We start from the raw sequence: 16,185 nt of genomic DNA, 5'->3' as shown, positions 1-16,185 counted from the left end.
AAGGACAGGAGAGATCACTCACCAGTTACCGTCACGGGCAAAACAGACTCAGTTTGCGGAAAATTAACTCAATTTATTACAAATCAATCAGAGTAAGGTAATAAGAAATAAAACCAAATCTCAGAACACCTTCCCTCCACCCCTCCCTTCTTCCCGGGCACAACTTCACTCCGGGATTTCTCTACCAAACCCCCCCAGCGGCACAGGGGGACGGGGATGGGGTTTACGGTCAGTTCATCACACGATATTTTCTGCCGCTTCATCCTCCTCAGGGGGAGGGCTCATCACACTCTTCCCCTGCTCCAGCGTGGGGTTCCACCCACGGGAGACAGTCCTCCATGAACTTCTCCAGCGTGGGTCCTTCCCACGGGCTGCAGTTCTTCACGAACTGCTCCAGCATGGGTCCTTTCCACGGTGTGCAGTCCTTCAGGAGCACACCGCTCCAGCATGGGTCCCCCACGGGGTCACAAGTCCTGCCAGAAAACCTGCTCCATGGGCTCCTCTCTCCACAGATCCACAGGTCCTGCCAGGAGCCTGCTCCAGCGCAGGCTTCCCACGGGGTCACAGCCTCCTTCAGGCACCCACCTGCTCCGGCGTGGGGTCCTCCCCAGCTGCAGGTGGATGTCTGCTCCACCGTGGACCTCCACGGGCTGCAGGGTTACAGCCTGCCTCACCATGGTCTTCCCCACGGGCTGCAGGGGAATCTGTGCTCCGGCGCCTGGGGCACCTCCTCCCCTTCCTTCTTCAGTGACCTGGGGGTCTGCAGTGTTTTTTATCTTATGTGCTCTCACTCCTCTCTCCAACTGCAGTTTCTGCGCCCGCCACAACTTTTTTTCCCTTCTTAAATACGTTATCATCACAGAGGCGCTATGACTATCACTAATTGGCTCAGCCTTGGCCAGCAGCGGGTCTGTCTTGGAGCCGGCTGACATTGGCCCCATGGGACATGTGGGAAGCTTCTAGCAACTTCTCACAGAAGCCACCCCTGTAACCCCCCCTGCTACCAAAGCCTTGCCACACAAACCCAATACAGCAGCTTTCAATAAAAAGAAAGTTTTATTGGCATCTTTGTGCAGGGTAAAGGTCCTAGAGGGAATGGAGTTTCGTGAAGAGGGTGGGTGGTCACCGTCCAGGTGGTAACGCAGTCTCTGTCGCAAGCCTCCTTGTGCGGCCTCTTTGGCCATGTTGTGCTCTCTCTTTGGCTTGCTCTCTCTTTGGCCACCTCACGCTGCTGGTAACGCTGACCTCTGCCTACTCCATGGTCACCAATGTGTCTGAGTTGCCTTGCTGCACCGCCAAGATCAGCTCAATGGAGAGGGGTATCTCGGAGGTGTTGGTCAGCTTGAGCTTGCAGAAGCGTGTGGAGGGCAGCACCGTTACCTTGCTTGTGGCTGCCCGAGGCACAGCAACGGAGGCTGCCGTCATCAGCTCCTGGAGCCAGAAGGCAGTTTTCTCCACGTCAAGGTACGAGCCGGTGCAGAGGGTTTCTAGGAGGCTGGCTTCCTGACTGCTCATCAGCTCTTCCTCAGGGTGGTGGAGGAAGCAGATCACGTCCCCCAGCCAGCGCTCCCTTGTGCACATGCACTCCAGTTCCACACGCACGCAGGAGTTCCTCACCAGCATCTCCCCTTCGGTGCCCAGCTCGAGGTGGAAGGAGTGCCCGGGGGGTGGCTTCAGGGGCACAGTCAGGCAATAGACAAAGTCTTCTTCATCGGCACTCTGGCCTTCTTGGAAGCCGCCCAGCCCAACAGCTGGCTGCAGCTGCGGCACAAAGTCATTGCCAGAGAGGGCTCGGCAGACACAGAGAAGGTCGTTCACCAGCTCTTCCACCACCGTGCATATTCTTTGCCTGTTTGGCAGTGGCCACAACAGGTCCTTGTTCAGAAACCTGTCCACATGTAATGGGTCTTCCCCTTCTTCCTCATCCTCTTCCTCCTCAAGGCTTCTGGAGCTGCCATGCTTGCTGCTGCTTCCTGGCTCACAGCTCCTTTTCCAGAGCTGCCGGCAGAGCCAAAAGAGCAGTACCAGGCCTCCAGCAAAGGCCCAGAACTGCCACCGCTGCAAGGCAGCGAAGAACAGGGCTCCCCTGGCTGCTCTGCTCGGATCCTGAGGGCTCTGCTCCGTCTCTTCATACAGCTGAGCCATTTCCTGGATCAGCTGCTGCACGCACCAGCGCGTAGCCGCACCCAGCTCATCTCCGACCTCCGGTGGCACCTGGACGATGCCCAGCATGCTCAAGGTGAACACTATCACCTTGGCCATGGCCTGCAGGAGAGGGGACAGAAGGAGGCTCAGCGGGGTGGGACAGGGAGAGCGGGAGCCGCAGGGAGCTGGGGGCAGGTAGGAGAGGGGGCGAGCAGCTGGGAGGCAGCAAGGCCTGCGCCCAGCCCCGCTGGCGGCGGCACCGTGCCCTGCCCGAGGTGCTCCCGCCAGCGGCTGGGCCCTCGGTGCAGGCCGAGAACCCACCCCCCCGGGGGCCCGCGTTTCTGCCCCGGCCCTCGTCCAGCCCAGCCTCCCCCCGCCTGCGCACTCACCGCTCGCCCAGGCTGTACTGGGGCAGCGCTGCCGGCTGGTGCCTTTTATACCCCCCCCCCCATTGTGACTCGTCCCCTCTGATGTCATAGGTGCCGGAGCGCATCACAGGCACGCCCGCCGGCCAGCCCCGGCCTTCGGCCCCACCCCGGCTCAGCGACTCGCGCCTGCCCTGGCGGACTGGGGAAGGCTGGCCTAGAGTTCGTTTTCTTCACGGGAGCTTGCGTGCTGCTTTATTGTGGTGTGATGGGTTGACCCTGGCTGGACGCCAGGTGCGCACCAAAGCCGTTCTATCACTCCCCCTCCTCAGCTGGACAGGGGAGAGAAAATATAACAAAGAGCTTGTTGGTTGAGATAAGGACAGGAGAGATCACTCACCAGTTACCGTCACGGGCAAAACAGACTCAGTTTGCGGAAAATTAACTCAATTTATTACAAATCAATCAGAGTAAGGTAATAAGAAATAAAACCAAATCTCAGAACACCTTCCCTCCACCCCTCCCTTCTTCCCGGGCACAACTTCACTCCGGGATTTCTCTACCAAACCCCCCCAGCGGCACAGGGGGACGGGGATGGGGTTTACGGTCAGTTCATCACACGATATTTTCTGCCGCTTCATCCTCCTCAGGGGGAGGGCTCATCACACTCTTCCCCTGCTCCAGCGTGGGGTTCCACCCACGGGAGACAGTCCTCCATGAACTTCTCCAGCGTGGGTCCTTCCCACGGGCTGCAGTTCTTCACGAACTGCTCCAGCATGGGTCCTTTCCACGGTGTGCAGTCCTTCAGGAGCACACCGCTCCAGCGTGGGTCCCCCACGGGGTCACAAGTCCTGCCAGAAAACCTGCTCCATGGGCTCCTCTCTCCACAGATCCACAGGTCCTGCCAGGAGCCTGCTCCAGCGCAGGCTTCCCACGGGGTCACAGCCTCCTTCAGGCACCCACCTGCTCCGGCGTGGGGTCCTCCCCAGCTGCAGGTGGATGTCTGCTCCACCGTGGACCTCCACGGGCTGCAGGGTTACAGCCTGCCTCACCATGGTCTTCCCCACGGGCTGCAGGGGAATCTGTGCTCCGGCGCCTGGGGCACCTCCTCCCCTTCCTTCTTCAGTGACCTGGGGGTCTGCAGTGTTTTTTATCTTATGTGCTCTCACTCCTCTCTCCAACTGCAGTTTCTGCGCCCGCCACAACTTTTTTTCCCTTCTTAAATACGTTATCATCACAGAGGCGCTATGACTATCACTAATTGGCTCAGCCTTGGCCAGCAGCGGGTCTGTCTTGGAGCCGGCTGACATTGGCCCCATGGGACATGTGGGAAGCTTCTAGCAACTTCTCACAGAAGCCACCCCTGTAACCCCCCCTGCTACCAAAGCCTTGCCACACAAACCCAATACAGCAGCTTTCAATAAAAAGAAAGTTTTATTGGCATCTTTGTGCAGGGTAAAGGTCCTAGAGGGAATGGAGTTTCGTGAAGAGGGTGGGTGGTCACCGTCCAGGTGGTAACGCAGTCTCTGTCGCAAGCCTCCTTGTGCGGCCTCTTTGGCCATGTTGTGCTCTCTCTTTGGCTTGCTCTCTCTTTGGCCACCTCACGCTGCTGGTAACGCTGACCTCTGCCTACTCCATGGTCACCAATGTGTCTGAGTTGCCTTGCTGCACCGCCAAGATCAGCTCAATGGAGAGGGGTATCTCGGAGGTGTTGGTCAGCTTGAGCTTGCAGAAGCGTGTGGAGGGCAGCACCGTTACCTTGCTTGTGGCTGCCCGAGGCACAGCAACGGAGGCTGCCGTCATCAGCTCCTGGAGCCAGAAGGCAGTTTTCTCCACGTCAAGGTACGAGCCGGTGCAGAGGGTTTCTAGGAGGCTGGCTTCCTGACTGCTCATCAGCTCTTCCTCAGGGTGGTGGAGGAAGCAGATCACGTCCCCCAGCCAGCGCTCCCTTGTGCACATGCACTCCAGTTCCACACGCACGCAGGAGTTCCTCACCAGCATCTCCCCTTCGGTGCCCAGCTCGAGGTGGAAGGAGTGCCCGGGGGGTGGCTTCAGGGGCACAGTCAGGCAATAGACAAAGTCTTCTTCATCGGCACTCTGGCCTTCTTGGAAGCCGCCCAGCCCAACAGCTGGCTGCAGCTGCGGCACAAAGTCATTGCCAGAGAGGGCTCGGCAGACACAGAGAAGGTCGTTCACCAGCTCTTCCACCACCGTGCATATTCTTTGCCTGTTTGGCAGTGGCCACAACAGGTCCTTGTTCAGAAACCTGTCCACATGTAATGGGTCTTCCCCTTCTTCCTCATCCTCTTCCTCCTCAAGGCTTCTGGAGCTGCCATGCTTGCTGCTGCTTCCTGGCTCACAGCTCCTTTTCCAGAGCTGCCGGCAGAGCCAAAAGAGCAGTACCAGGCCTCCAGCAAAGGCCCAGAACTGCCACCGCTGCAAGGCAGCGAAGAACAGGGCTCCCCTGGCTGCTCTGCTCGGATCCTGAGGGCTCTGCTCCGTCTCTTCATACAGCTGAGCCATTTCCTGGATCAGCTGCTGCACGCACCAGCGCGTAGCCGCACCCAGCTCATCTCCGACCTCCGGTGGCACCTGGACGATGCCCAGCATGCTCAAGGTGAACACTATCACCTTGGCCATGGCCTGCAGGAGAGGGGACAGAAGGAGGCTCAGCGGGGTGGGACAGGGAGAGCGGGAGCCGCAGGGAGCTGGGGGCAGGTAGGAGAGGGGGCGAGCAGCTGGGAGGCAGCAAGGCCTGCGCCCAGCCCCGCTGGCGGCGGCACCGTGCCCTGCCCGAGGTGCTCCCGCCAGCGGCTGGGCCCTCGGTGCAGGCCGAGAACCCACCCCCCCGGGGGCCCGCGTTTCTGCCCCGGCCCTCGTCCAGCCCAGCCTCCCCCCGCCTGCGCACTCACCGCTCGCCCAGGCTGTACTGGGGCAGCGCTGCCGGCTGGTGCCTTTTATACCCCCCCCCCCCATTGTGACTCGTCCCCTCTGATGTCATAGGTGCCGGAGCGCATCACAGGCACGCCCGCCGGCCAGCCCCGGCCTTCGGCCCCACCCCGGCTCAGCGACTCGCGCCTGCCCTGGCGGACTGGGGAAGGCTGGCCTAGAGTTCGTTTTCTTCACGGGAGCTTGCGTGCTGCTTTATTGTGGTGTGATGGGTTGACCCTGGCTGGACGCCAGGTGCGCACCAAAGCCGTTCTATCACTCCCCCTCCTCAGCTGGACAGGGGAGAGAAAATATAACAAAGAGCTTGTTGGTTGAGATAAGGACAGGAGAGATCACTCACCAGTTACCGTCACGGGCAAAACAGACTCAGTTTGCGGAAAATTAACTCAATTTATTACAAATCAATCAGAGTAAGGTAATAAGAAATAAAACCAAATCTCAGAACACCTTCCCTCCACCCCTCCCTTCTTCCCGGGCACAACTTCACTCCGGGATTTCTCTACCAAACCCCCCCAGCGGCACAGGGGGACGGGGATGGGGTTTACGGTCAGTTCATCACACGATATTTTCTGCCGCTTCATCCTCCTCAGGGGGAGGGCTCATCACACTCTTCCCCTGCTCCAGCGTGGGGTTCCACCCACGGGAGACAGTCCTCCATGAACTTCTCCAGCGTGGGTCCTTCCCACGGGCTGCAGTTCTTCACGAACTGCTCCAGCATGGGTCCCCCACGGGGTCACAAGTCCTGCCAGAAAACCTGCTCCATGGGCTCCTCTCTCCACAGATCCACAGGTCCTGCCAGGAGCCTGCTCCAGCGCAGGCTTCCCACGGGGTCACAGCCTCCTTCAGGCACCCACCTGCTCCGGCGTGGGGTCCTCCCCAGCTGCAGGTGGATGTCTGCTCCACCGTGGACCTCCACGGGCTGCAGGGTTACAGCCTGCCTCACCATGGTCTTCCCCACGGGCTGCAGGGGAATCTGTGCTCCGGCGCCTGGGGCACCTCCTCCCCTTCCTTCTTCAGTGACCTGGGGGTCTGCAGTGTTTTTTATCTTATGTGCTCTCACTCCTCTCTCCAACTGCAGTTTCTGCGCCCGCCACAACTTTTTTTCCCTTCTTAAATACGTTATCATCACAGAGGCGCTATGACTATCACTAATTGGCTCAGCCTTGGCCAGCAGCGGGTCTGTCTTGGAGCCGGCTGACATTGGCCCCATGGGACATGTGGGAAGCTTCTAGCAACTTCTCACAGAAGCCACCCCTGTAACCCCCCCTGCTACCAAAGCCTTGCCACACAAACCCAATACAGCAGCTTTCAATAAAAAGAAAGTTTTATTGGCATCTTTGTGCAGGGTAAAGGTCCTAGAGGGAATGGAGTTTCGTGAAGAGGGTGGGTGGTCACCGTCCAGGTGGTAACGCAGTCTCTGTCGCAAGCCTCCTTGTGCGGCCTCTTTGGCCATGTTGTGCTCTCTCTTTGGCTTGCTCTCTCTTTGGCCACCTCACGCTGCTGGTAACGCTGACCTCTGCCTACTCCATGGTCACCAATGTGTCTGAGTTGCCTTGCTGCACCGCCAAGATCAGCTCAATGGAGAGGGGTATCTCGGAGGTGTTGGTCAGCTTGAGCTTGCAGAAGCGTGTGGAGGGCAGCACCGTTACCTTGCTTGTGGCTGCCCGAGGCACAGCAACGGAGGCTGCCGTCATCAGCTCCTGGAGCCAGAAGGCAGTTTTCTCCACGTCAAGGTACGAGCCGGTGCAGAGGGTTTCTAGGAGGCTGGCTTCCTGACTGCTCATCAGCTCTTCCTCAGGGTGGTGGAGGAAGCAGATCACGTCCCCCAGCCAGCGCTCCCTTGTGCACATGCACTCCAGTTCCACACGCACGCAGGAGTTCCTCACCAGCATCTCCCCTTCGGTGCCCAGCTCGAGGTGGAAGGAGTGCCCGGGGGGTGGCTTCAGGGGCACAGTCAGGCAATAGACAAAGTCTTCTTCATCGGCACTCTGGCCTTCTTGGAAGCCGCCCAGCCCAACAGCTGGCTGCAGCTGCGGCACAAAGTCATTGCCAGAGAGGGCTCGGCAGACACAGAGAAGGTCGTTCACCAGCTCTTCCACCACCGTGCATATTCTTTGCCTGTTTGGCAGTGGCCACAACAGGTCCTTGTTCAGAAACCTGTCCACATGTAATGGGTCTTCCCCTTCTTCCTCATCCTCTTCCTCCTCAAGGCTTCTGGAGCTGCCATGCTTGCTGCTGCTTCCTGGCTCACAGCTCCTTTTCCAGAGCTGCCGGCAGAGCCAAAAGAGCAGTACCAGGCCTCCAGCAAAGGCCCAGAACTGCCACCGCTGCAAGGCAGCGAAGAACAGGGCTCCCCTGGCTGCTCTGCTCGGATCCTGAGGGCTCTGCTCCGTCTCTTCATACAGCTGAGCCATTTCCTGGATCAGCTGCTGCACGCACCAGCGCGTAGCCGCACCCAGCTCATCTCCGACCTCCGGTGGCACCTGGACGATGCCCAGCATGCTCAAGGTGAACACTATCACCTTGGCCATGGCCTGCAGGAGAGGGGACAGAAGGAGGCTCAGCGGGGTGGGACAGGGAGAGCGGGAGCCGCAGGGAGCTGGGGGCAGGTAGGAGAGGGGGCGAGCAGCTGGGAGGCAGCAAGGCCTGCGCCCAGCCCCGCTGGCGGCGGCACCGTGCCCTGCCCGAGGTGCTCCCGCCAGCGGCTGGGCCCTCGGTGCAGGCCGAGAACCCACCCCCCCGGGGGCCCGCGTTTCTGCCCCGGCCCTCGTCCAGCCCAGCCTCCCCCCGCCTGCGCACTCACCGCTCGCCCAGGCTGTACTGGGGCAGCGCTGCCGGCTGGTGCCTTTTATACCCCCCCCCCCCATTGTGACTCGTCCCCTCTGATGTCATAGGTGCCGGAGCGCATCACAGGCACGCCCGCCGGCCAGCCCCGGCCTTCGGCCCCACCCCGGCTCAGCGACTCGCGCCTGCCCTGGCGGACTGGGGAAGGCTGGCCTAGAGTTCGTTTTCTTCACGGGAGCTTGCGTGCTGCTTTATTGTGGTGTGATGGGTTGACCCTGGCTGGACGCCAGGTGCGCACCAAAGCCGTTCTATCACTCCCCCTCCTCAGCTGGACAGGGGAGAGAAAATATAACAAAGAGCTTGTTGGTTGAGATAAGGACAGGAGAGATCACTCACCAGTTACCGTCACGGGCAAAACAGACTCAGTTTGCGGAAAATTAACTCAATTTATTACAAATCAATCAGAGTAAGGTAATAAGAAATAAAACCAAATCTCAGAACACCTTCCCTCCACCCCTCCCTTCTTCCCGGGCACAACTTCACTCCGGGATTTCTCTACCAAACCCCCCCAGCGGCACAGGGGGACGGGGATGGGGTTTACGGTCAGTTCATCACACGATATTTTCTGCCGCTTCATCCTCCTCAGGGGGAGGGCTCATCACACTCTTCCCCTGCTCCAGCGTGGGGTTCCACCCACGGGAGACAGTCCTCCATGAACTTCTCCAGCGTGGGTCCTTCCCACGGGCTGCAGTTCTTCACGAACTGCTCCAGCATGGGTCCCCCACGGGGTCACAAGTCCTGCCAGAAAACCTGCTCCATGGGCTCCTCTCTCCACAGATCCACAGGTCCTGCCAGGAGCCTGCTCCAGCGCAGGCTTCCCACGGGGTCACAGCCTCCTTCAGGCACCCACCTGCTCCGGCGTGGGGTCCTCCCCAGCTGCAGGTGGATGTCTGCTCCACCGTGGACCTCCACGGGCTGCAGGGTTACAGCCTGCCTCACCATGGTCTTCCCCACGGGCTGCAGGGGAATCTGTGCTCCGGCGCCTGGGGCACCTCCTCCCCTTCCTTCTTCAGTGACCTGGGGGTCTGCAGTGTTTTTTATCTTATGTGCTCTCACTCCTCTCTCCAACTGCAGTTTCTGCGCCCGCCACAACTTTTTTTCCCTTCTTAAATACGTTATCATCACAGAGGCGCTATGACTATCACTAATTGGCTCAGCCTTGGCCAGCAGCGGGTCTGTCTTGGAGCCGGCTGACATTGGCCCCATGGGACATGTGGGAAGCTTCTAGCAACTTCTCACAGAAGCCACCCCTGTAACCCCCCCTGCTACCAAAGCCTTGCCACACAAACCCAATACAGCAGCTTTCAATAAAAAGAAAGTTTTATTGGCATCTTTGTGCAGGGTAAAGGTCCTAGAGGGAATGGAGTTTCGTGAAGAGGGTGGGTGGTCACCGTCCAGGTGGTAACGCAGTCTCTGTCGCAAGCCTCCTTGTGCGGCCTCTTTGGCCATGTTGTGCTCTCTCTTTGGCTTGCTCTCTCTTTGGCCACCTCACGCTGCTGGTAACGCTGACCTCTGCCTACTCCATGGTCACCAATGTGTCTGAGTTGCCTTGCTGCACCGCCAAGATCAGCTCAATGGAGAGGGGTATCTCGGAGGTGTTGGTCAGCTTGAGCTTGCAGAAGCGTGTGGAGGGCAGCACCGTTACCTTGCTTGTGGCTGCCCGAGGCACAGCAACGGAGGCTGCCGTCATCAGCTCCTGGAGCCAGAAGGCAGTTTTCTCCACGTCAAGGTACGAGCCGGTGCAGAGGGTTTCTAGGAGGCTGGCTTCCTGACTGCTCATCAGCTCTTCCTCAGGGTGGTGGAGGAAGCAGATCACGTCCCCCAGCCAGCGCTCCCTTGTGCACATGCACTCCAGTTCCACACGCACGCAGGAGTTCCTCACCAGCATCTCCCCTTCGGTGCCCAGCTCGAGGTGGAAGGAGTGCCCGGGGGGTGGCTTCAGGGGCACAGTCAGGCAATAGACAAAGTCTTCTTCATCGGCACTCTGGCCTTCTTGGAAGCCGCCCAGCCCAACAGCTGGCTGCAGCTGCGGCACAAAGTCATTGCCAGAGAGGGCTCGGCAGACACAGAGAAGGTCGTTCACCAGCTCTTCCACCACCGTGCATATTCTTTGCCTGTTTGGCAGTGGCCACAACAGGTCCTTGTTCAGAAACCTGTCCACATGTAATGGGTCTTCCCCTTCTTCCTCATCCTCTTCCTCCTCAAGGCTTCTGGAGCTGCCATGCTTGCTGCTGCTTCCTGGCTCACAGCTCCTTTTCCAGAGCTGCCGGCAGAGCCAAAAGAGCAGTACCAGGCCTCCAGCAAAGGCCCAGAACTGCCACCGCTGCAAGGCAGCGAAGAACAGGGCTCCCCTGGCTGCTCTGCTCGGATCCTGAGGGCTCTGCTCCGTCTCTTCATACAGCTGAGCCATTTCCTGGATCAGCTGCTGCACGCACCAGCGCGTAGCCGCACCCAGCTCATCTCCGACCTCCGGTGGCACCTGGACGATGCCCAGCATGCTCAAGGTGAACACTATCACCTTGGCCATGGCCTGCAGGAGAGGGGACAGAAGGAGGCTCAGCGGGGTGGGACAGGGAGAGCGGGAGCCGCAGGGAGCTGGGGGCAGGTAGGAGAGGGGGCGAGCAGCTGGGAGGCAGCAAGGCCTGCGCCCAGCCCCGCTGGCGGCGGCACCGTGCCCTGCCCGAGGTGCTCCCGCCAGCGGCTGGGCCCTCGGTGCAGGCCGAGAACCCACCCCCCCGGGGGCCCGCGTTTCTGCCCCGGCCCTCGTCCAGCCCAGCCTCCCCCCGCCTGCGCACTCACCGCTCGCCCAGGCTGTACTGGGGCAGCGCTGCCGGCTGGTGCCTTTTATACCCCCCCCCCCATTGTGACTCGTCCCCTCTGATGTCATAGGTGCCGGAGCGCATCACAGGCACGCCCGCCGGCCAGCCCCGGCCTTCGGCCCCACCCCGGCTCAGCGACTCGCGCCTGCCCTGGCGGACTGGGGAAGGCTGGCCTAGAGTTCGTTTTCTTCACGGGAGCTTGCGTGCTGCTTTATTGTGGTGTGATGGGTTGACCCTGGCTGGACGCCAGGTGCGCACCAAAGCCGTTCTATCACTCCCCCTCCTCAGCTGGACAGGGGAGAGAAAATATAACAAAGAGCTTGTTGGTTGAGATAAGGACAGGAGAGATCACTCACCAGTTACCGTCACGGGCAAAACAGACTCAGTTTGCGGAAAATTAACTCAATTTATTACAAATCAATCAGAGTAAGGTAATAAGAAATAAAACCAAATCTCAGAACACCTTCCCTCCACCCCTCCCTTCTTCCCGGGCACAACTTCACTCCGGGATTTCTCTACCAAACCCCCCCAGCGGCACAGGGGGACGGGGATGGGGTTTACGGTCAGTTCATCACACGATATTTTCTGCCGCTTCATCCTCCTCAGGGGGAGGGCTCATCACACTCTTCCCCTGCTCCAGCGTGGGGTTCCACCCACGGGAGACAGTCCTCCATGAACTTCTCCAGCGTGGGTCCTTCCCACGGGCTGCAGTTCTTCACGAACTGCTCCAGCATGGGTCCCCCACGGGGTCACAAGTCCTGCCAGAAAACCTGCTCCATGGGCTCCTCTCTCCACAGATCCACAGGTCCTGCCAGGAGCCTGCTCCAGCGCAGGCTTCCCACGGGGTCACAGCCTCCTTCAGGCACCCACCTGCTCCGGCGTGGGGTCCTCCCCAGCTGCAGGTGGATGTCTGCTCCACCGTGGACCTCCACGGGCTGCAGGGTTACAGCCTGCCTCACCATGGTCTTCCCCACGGGCTGCAGGGGAATCTGTGCTCCGGCGCCTGGGGCACCTCCTCCCCTTCCTTCTTCAGTGACCTGGGGGTCTGCAGTGTTTTTTATCTTATGTGCTCTCACTCCTCTCTCCAACTGCAGTTTCTGCGCCCGCCACAACTTTTTTTCCCTTCTTAAATACGTTATCATCACAGAGGCGCTATGACTATCACTAATTGGCTCAGCCTTGGCCAGCAGCGGGTCTGTCTTGGAGCCGGCTGACATTGGCCCCATGGGACATGTGGGAAGCTTCTAGCAACTTCTCACAGAAGCCACCCCTGTAACCCCCCCTGCTACCAAAGCCTTGCCACACAAACCCAATACAGCAGCTTTCAATAAAAAGAAAGTTTTATTGGCATCTTTGTGCAGGGTAAAGGTCCTAGAGGGAATGGAGTTTCGTGAAGAGGGTGGGTGGTCACCGTCCAGGTGGTAACGCAGTCTCTGTCGCAAGCCTCCTTGTGCGGCCTCTTTGGCCATGTTGTGCTCTCTCTTTGGCTTGCTCTCTCTTTGGCCACCTCACGCTGCTGGTAACGCTGACCTCTGCCTACTCCATGGTCACCAATGTGTCTGAGTTGCCTTGCTGCACCGCCAAGATCAGCTCAATGGAGAGGGGTATCTCGGAGGTGTTGGTCAGCTTGAGCTTGCAGAAGCGTGTGGAGGGCAGCACCGTTACCTTGCTTGTGGCTGCCCGAGGCACAGCAACGGAGGCTGCCGTCATCAGCTCCTGGAGCCAGAAGGCAGTTTTCTCCACGTCAAGGTACGAGCCGGTGCAGAGGGTTTCTAGGAGGCTGGCTTCCTGACTGCTCATCAGCTCTTCCTCAGGGTGGTGGAGGAAGCAGATCACGTCCCCCAGCCAGCGCTCCCTTGTGCACATGCACTCCAGTTCCACACGCACGCAGGAGTTCCTCACCAGCATCTCCCCTTCGGTGCCCAGCTCGAGGTGGAAGGAGTGCCCGGGGGGTGGCTTCAGGGGCACAGTCAGGCAATAGACAAAGTCTTCTTCATCGGCACTCTGGCCTTCTTGGAAGCCGCCCAGCCCAACAGCTGGCTGCAGCTGCGGCACAAAGTCATTGCCAGAGAGGGCTCGGCAGACACAGAGAAGGTCGTTCACCAGCTCTTCCACCACCGTGCATATTCTTTGCCTGTTTGGCAGTGGCCACAACAGGTCCTTGTTCAGAAACCTGTCCACATGTAATGGGTCTTCCCCTTCTTCCTCATCCTCTTCCTCCTCAAGGCTTCTGGAGCTGCCATGCTTGCTGCTGCTTCCTGGCTCACAGCTCCTTTTCCAGAGCTGCCGGCAGAGCCAAAAGAGCAGTACCAGGCCTCCAGCAAAGGCCCAGAACTGCCACCGCTGCAAGGCAGCGAAGAACAGGGCTCCCCTGGCTGCTCTGCTCGGATCCTGAGGGCTCTGCTCCGTCTCTTCATACAGCTGAGCCATTTCCTGGATCAGCTGCTGCACGCACCAGCGCGTAGCCGCACCCAGCTCATCTCCGACCTCCGGTGGCACCTGGACGATGCCCAGCATGCTCAAGGTGAACACTATCACCTTGGCCATGGCCTGCAGGAGAGGGGACAGAAGGAGGCTCAGCGGGGTGGGACAGGGAGAGCGGGAGCCGCAGGGAGCTGGGGGCAGGTAGGAGAGGGGGCGAGCAGCTGGGAGGCAGCAAGGCCTGCGCCCAGCCCCGCTGGCGGCGGCACCGTGCCCTGCCCGAGGTGCTCCCGCCAGCGGCTGGGCCCTCGGTGCAGGCCGAGAACCCACCCCCCCGGGGGCCCGCGTTTCTGCCCCGGCCCTCGTCCAGCCCAGCCTCCCCCCGCCTGCGCACTCACCGCTCGCCCAGGCTGTACTGGGGCAGCGCTGCCGGCTGGTGCCTTTTATACCCCCCCCCCCATTGTGACTCGTCCCCTCTGATGTCATAGGTGCCGGAGCGCATCACAGGCACGCCCGCCGGCCAGCCCCGGCCTTCGGCCCCACCCCGGCTCAGCGACTCGCGCCTGCCCTGGCGGACTGGGGAAGGCTGGCCTAGAGTTCGTTTTCTTCACGGGAGCTTGCGTGCTGCTTTATTTTGGTTTTCTTACCATCTGGCTGCCAGTGGCAATCTCATAATCACAGAGCATCCCTAGTTGGAAGGGACCCCCGAGGGTCTTTGAGTCGAACCCCTGACTCCACGCCGGGCAACCTTAAAGATAAATCGTAGACTCACTTAGGTTGCAAAAGGCCCTTAAGACTACTGAGTCCAACCGCAAGCCTCACACTGCCAACCTCACAACCAGTAAACCATGTCCCTAAGCACCTCGTCCGCAAGTTTTTTAAATACCTGCAGGCATGCTGCCTCAACCGCTTCCCTGGGCAGCCTGTTCCAATGCTTGATAACCCTCTCAGTTAGGAAATTTCTCCTAATAGTCAATCTGAACCTCCCCTGGTGCAACTTGAGGCCGTTTCCTCTCGTCCTATGGCTTGTTGCTTGGGAAAAGACACCGACACCCCCCTCGCCACAACCTCCTTTCAGGGAGTTGTAGAGAGCGAGAAGGGCTCCCCCGCTCAGCCTCCTCTTCTCCTGACTAAACGACCGGAGCTCCCTCAGCCGTTCCTCATAAGACTTGTGCTCGGAACCCATCAGCAGCTTCGCTGCTCTTCTCTGGACGCGCTCCGGCACCTCAGCGTCTTTCCTGGAGTGCGGGGGCCCAAAACTGGACACGGTATTTGAGGTGCAGCCTCGCCAGGGCCGAGCACAGGGGGACCATCGCTTCCCTAGTCCTGCTGGCCACACTACTTCTGATACAAGCCAGGATGCTATGGGCCGCCTTGGCCACCTGGGCACGCTGCCGGCTGGCAACCAACGCCCCCAGGTCCTTTTCCACTGGGCAGCTTTCCAGCCACTCTTCCCCACGCCTGTAGCATTGCATGGGACTGTTATAACCCAAGCGCAGGACCGCAGGACCGCAGGACCCGGCACTCAGCCTTGTTGAATCTCATGCAGTTGGCCTCAGCCCATCGATCCAGCCTGTCCAGATCCCTCTGTCGAGCCTTTCTGCCCTCAAGCAGATCAACACTCCCGCCCAGCTTAGTGTCATCTGCAAACTGAGTGAGCGTGCACTCGATCCCCTCATCCAGATCATTGGTAAAGATATTGAACAGAACTGACCCCGATACTGAGCCGTGGCGAACACCACTTGTGATCAGTTATTATTGTGTACTTATTTTCGGCTGTTATATCTTAACATTTCTTATCATTTTCCCATACAATAAATTAAATTCATTGAATATGATTTAGTATTGAAAGGTCCATGTTTGCGGTCACTTCTGTCTTTGCTGTCTTTTATGTGTTTGTGTATGGTATTTTTGAGCATTTGTTCCAGTATTTTTCTAGATCTGAAATTAAGCTGAGTGGTTTTCTCTCCTCTTGCCTGTCTCTCCTCTCTTTTCCTTTTTTAAAATCAGATGTTGGAGTGCCTTTTTCCCAGTTTTATGGAGCCTTACTTATTTTTGCCAAGTTTTCAAAAGATAATCTTTTATCATCCCTGGGTTAAAAAGCTGGGTGAAGGAAATTACGTACAGAGAATTTTCAGTAAGCCTATCTTATCTTTTACCTATTTTCCAATCTTTTTGTCACTGTTCTGGTTTTTACTACTCATCTCTATATCTGCTGCTAATTTTGTTAGCTGTAAGATCACAGTTCACATTTTTAATGAAGACAGAAGGAAAGATATCATTAACATTGTGACCTTCTCAAGATTCCTGTTGAGGAATAGACCAACAGTTTTGTTTTTTGTTTTTGTTTTTGATTTATTAATCTTCTTCTACTAATAACGTAAATACAGAGTATTTTCTCCTATATTTTATTTTCTCACAAGTTATGTTTTGCCTTTCTGATTTTATCCCTAGACTGTTGATACTATACTTCAGGATACTTTATGCCTATGAGTTGTCCTTTTTTTTGTTGTTTGTTTGTTTGTTTTTAACAGTACTAAGAGCTCTCCCCAATTCCTTTTCCCCTTTTTACTGTCATTATGTAAAAATCTGGCACTTCCACCTCCCAGTGTTTATTGCACTCTGCTGTCCTAAGTTCCATG

The 16,185-nt window shown here is 58.2% G+C and overlaps 6 protein-coding genes across 9 annotated transcripts in view; 1 reads left to right on the top strand and 5 right to left on the bottom strand.

Annotated features, from left to right (window-relative positions):
* Window positions 1-16,185, top strand: part of TUNAR (TCL1 upstream neural differentiation-associated RNA) — a 194,112-nt gene that overhangs the window by 115,825 nt on the left and 62,102 nt on the right. The gene's annotated exons all lie outside the window — the stretch shown is intronic.
* LOC138685354 (inositol 1,4,5-trisphosphate receptor-interacting protein-like 1) lies at window positions 1,252-2,262 on the bottom strand. The gene has a single exon (XM_069782997.1). The coding sequence runs from the start codon at window positions 2,260-2,262 to the stop codon at window positions 1,252-1,254; it is 1,011 nt and encodes a 336-aa protein (XP_069639098.1).
* LOC138685353 (inositol 1,4,5-trisphosphate receptor-interacting protein-like 1) lies at window positions 4,140-5,150 on the bottom strand. The gene has a single exon (XM_069782995.1). It carries the CDS (start codon window positions 5,148-5,150, stop codon window positions 4,140-4,142), a length of 1,011 nt encoding a protein of 336 aa, XP_069639096.1.
* LOC138685352 (inositol 1,4,5-trisphosphate receptor-interacting protein-like 1) lies at window positions 6,980-7,990 on the bottom strand. Its single transcript, XM_069782994.1, has one exon. It carries the CDS (start codon window positions 7,988-7,990, stop codon window positions 6,980-6,982), a length of 1,011 nt encoding a protein of 336 aa, XP_069639095.1.
* LOC138685351 (inositol 1,4,5-trisphosphate receptor-interacting protein-like 1) lies at window positions 9,820-10,830 on the bottom strand. The gene has a single exon (XM_069782993.1). The coding sequence runs from the start codon at window positions 10,828-10,830 to the stop codon at window positions 9,820-9,822; it is 1,011 nt and encodes a 336-aa protein (XP_069639094.1).
* Window positions 12,659-13,669, bottom strand: LOC138685349 (inositol 1,4,5-trisphosphate receptor-interacting protein-like 1). The gene has a single exon (XM_069782992.1). It carries the CDS (start codon window positions 13,667-13,669, stop codon window positions 12,659-12,661), a length of 1,011 nt encoding a protein of 336 aa, XP_069639093.1.

The sequence above is a fragment of the Haliaeetus albicilla genome, chromosome 5 (genome assembly GCF_947461875.1).
Source record: "Haliaeetus albicilla chromosome 5, bHalAlb1.1, whole genome shotgun sequence".
Lineage (NCBI taxonomy): Eukaryota > Metazoa > Chordata > Aves > Accipitriformes > Accipitridae > Haliaeetus > Haliaeetus albicilla.
This window is presented reverse-complemented; position numbering and strand designations above follow the sequence as displayed.

Excerpts from the sequence above, each read along its gene's own strand:
- LOC138685354 (XM_069782997.1), bottom strand. The coding sequence starts at position 2,262 with ATGGCCAAGGTGATAGTGTTCACCTTGAGCATGCTGGGCATCGTCCAG.
- LOC138685353 (XM_069782995.1), bottom strand. The coding sequence starts at position 5,150 with ATGGCCAAGGTGATAGTGTTCACCTTGAGCATGCTGGGCATCGTCCAG.
- LOC138685352 (XM_069782994.1), bottom strand. The coding sequence starts at position 7,990 with ATGGCCAAGGTGATAGTGTTCACCTTGAGCATGCTGGGCATCGTCCAG.
- LOC138685351 (XM_069782993.1), bottom strand. The coding sequence starts at position 10,830 with ATGGCCAAGGTGATAGTGTTCACCTTGAGCATGCTGGGCATCGTCCAG.
- LOC138685349 (XM_069782992.1), bottom strand. The coding sequence starts at position 13,669 with ATGGCCAAGGTGATAGTGTTCACCTTGAGCATGCTGGGCATCGTCCAG.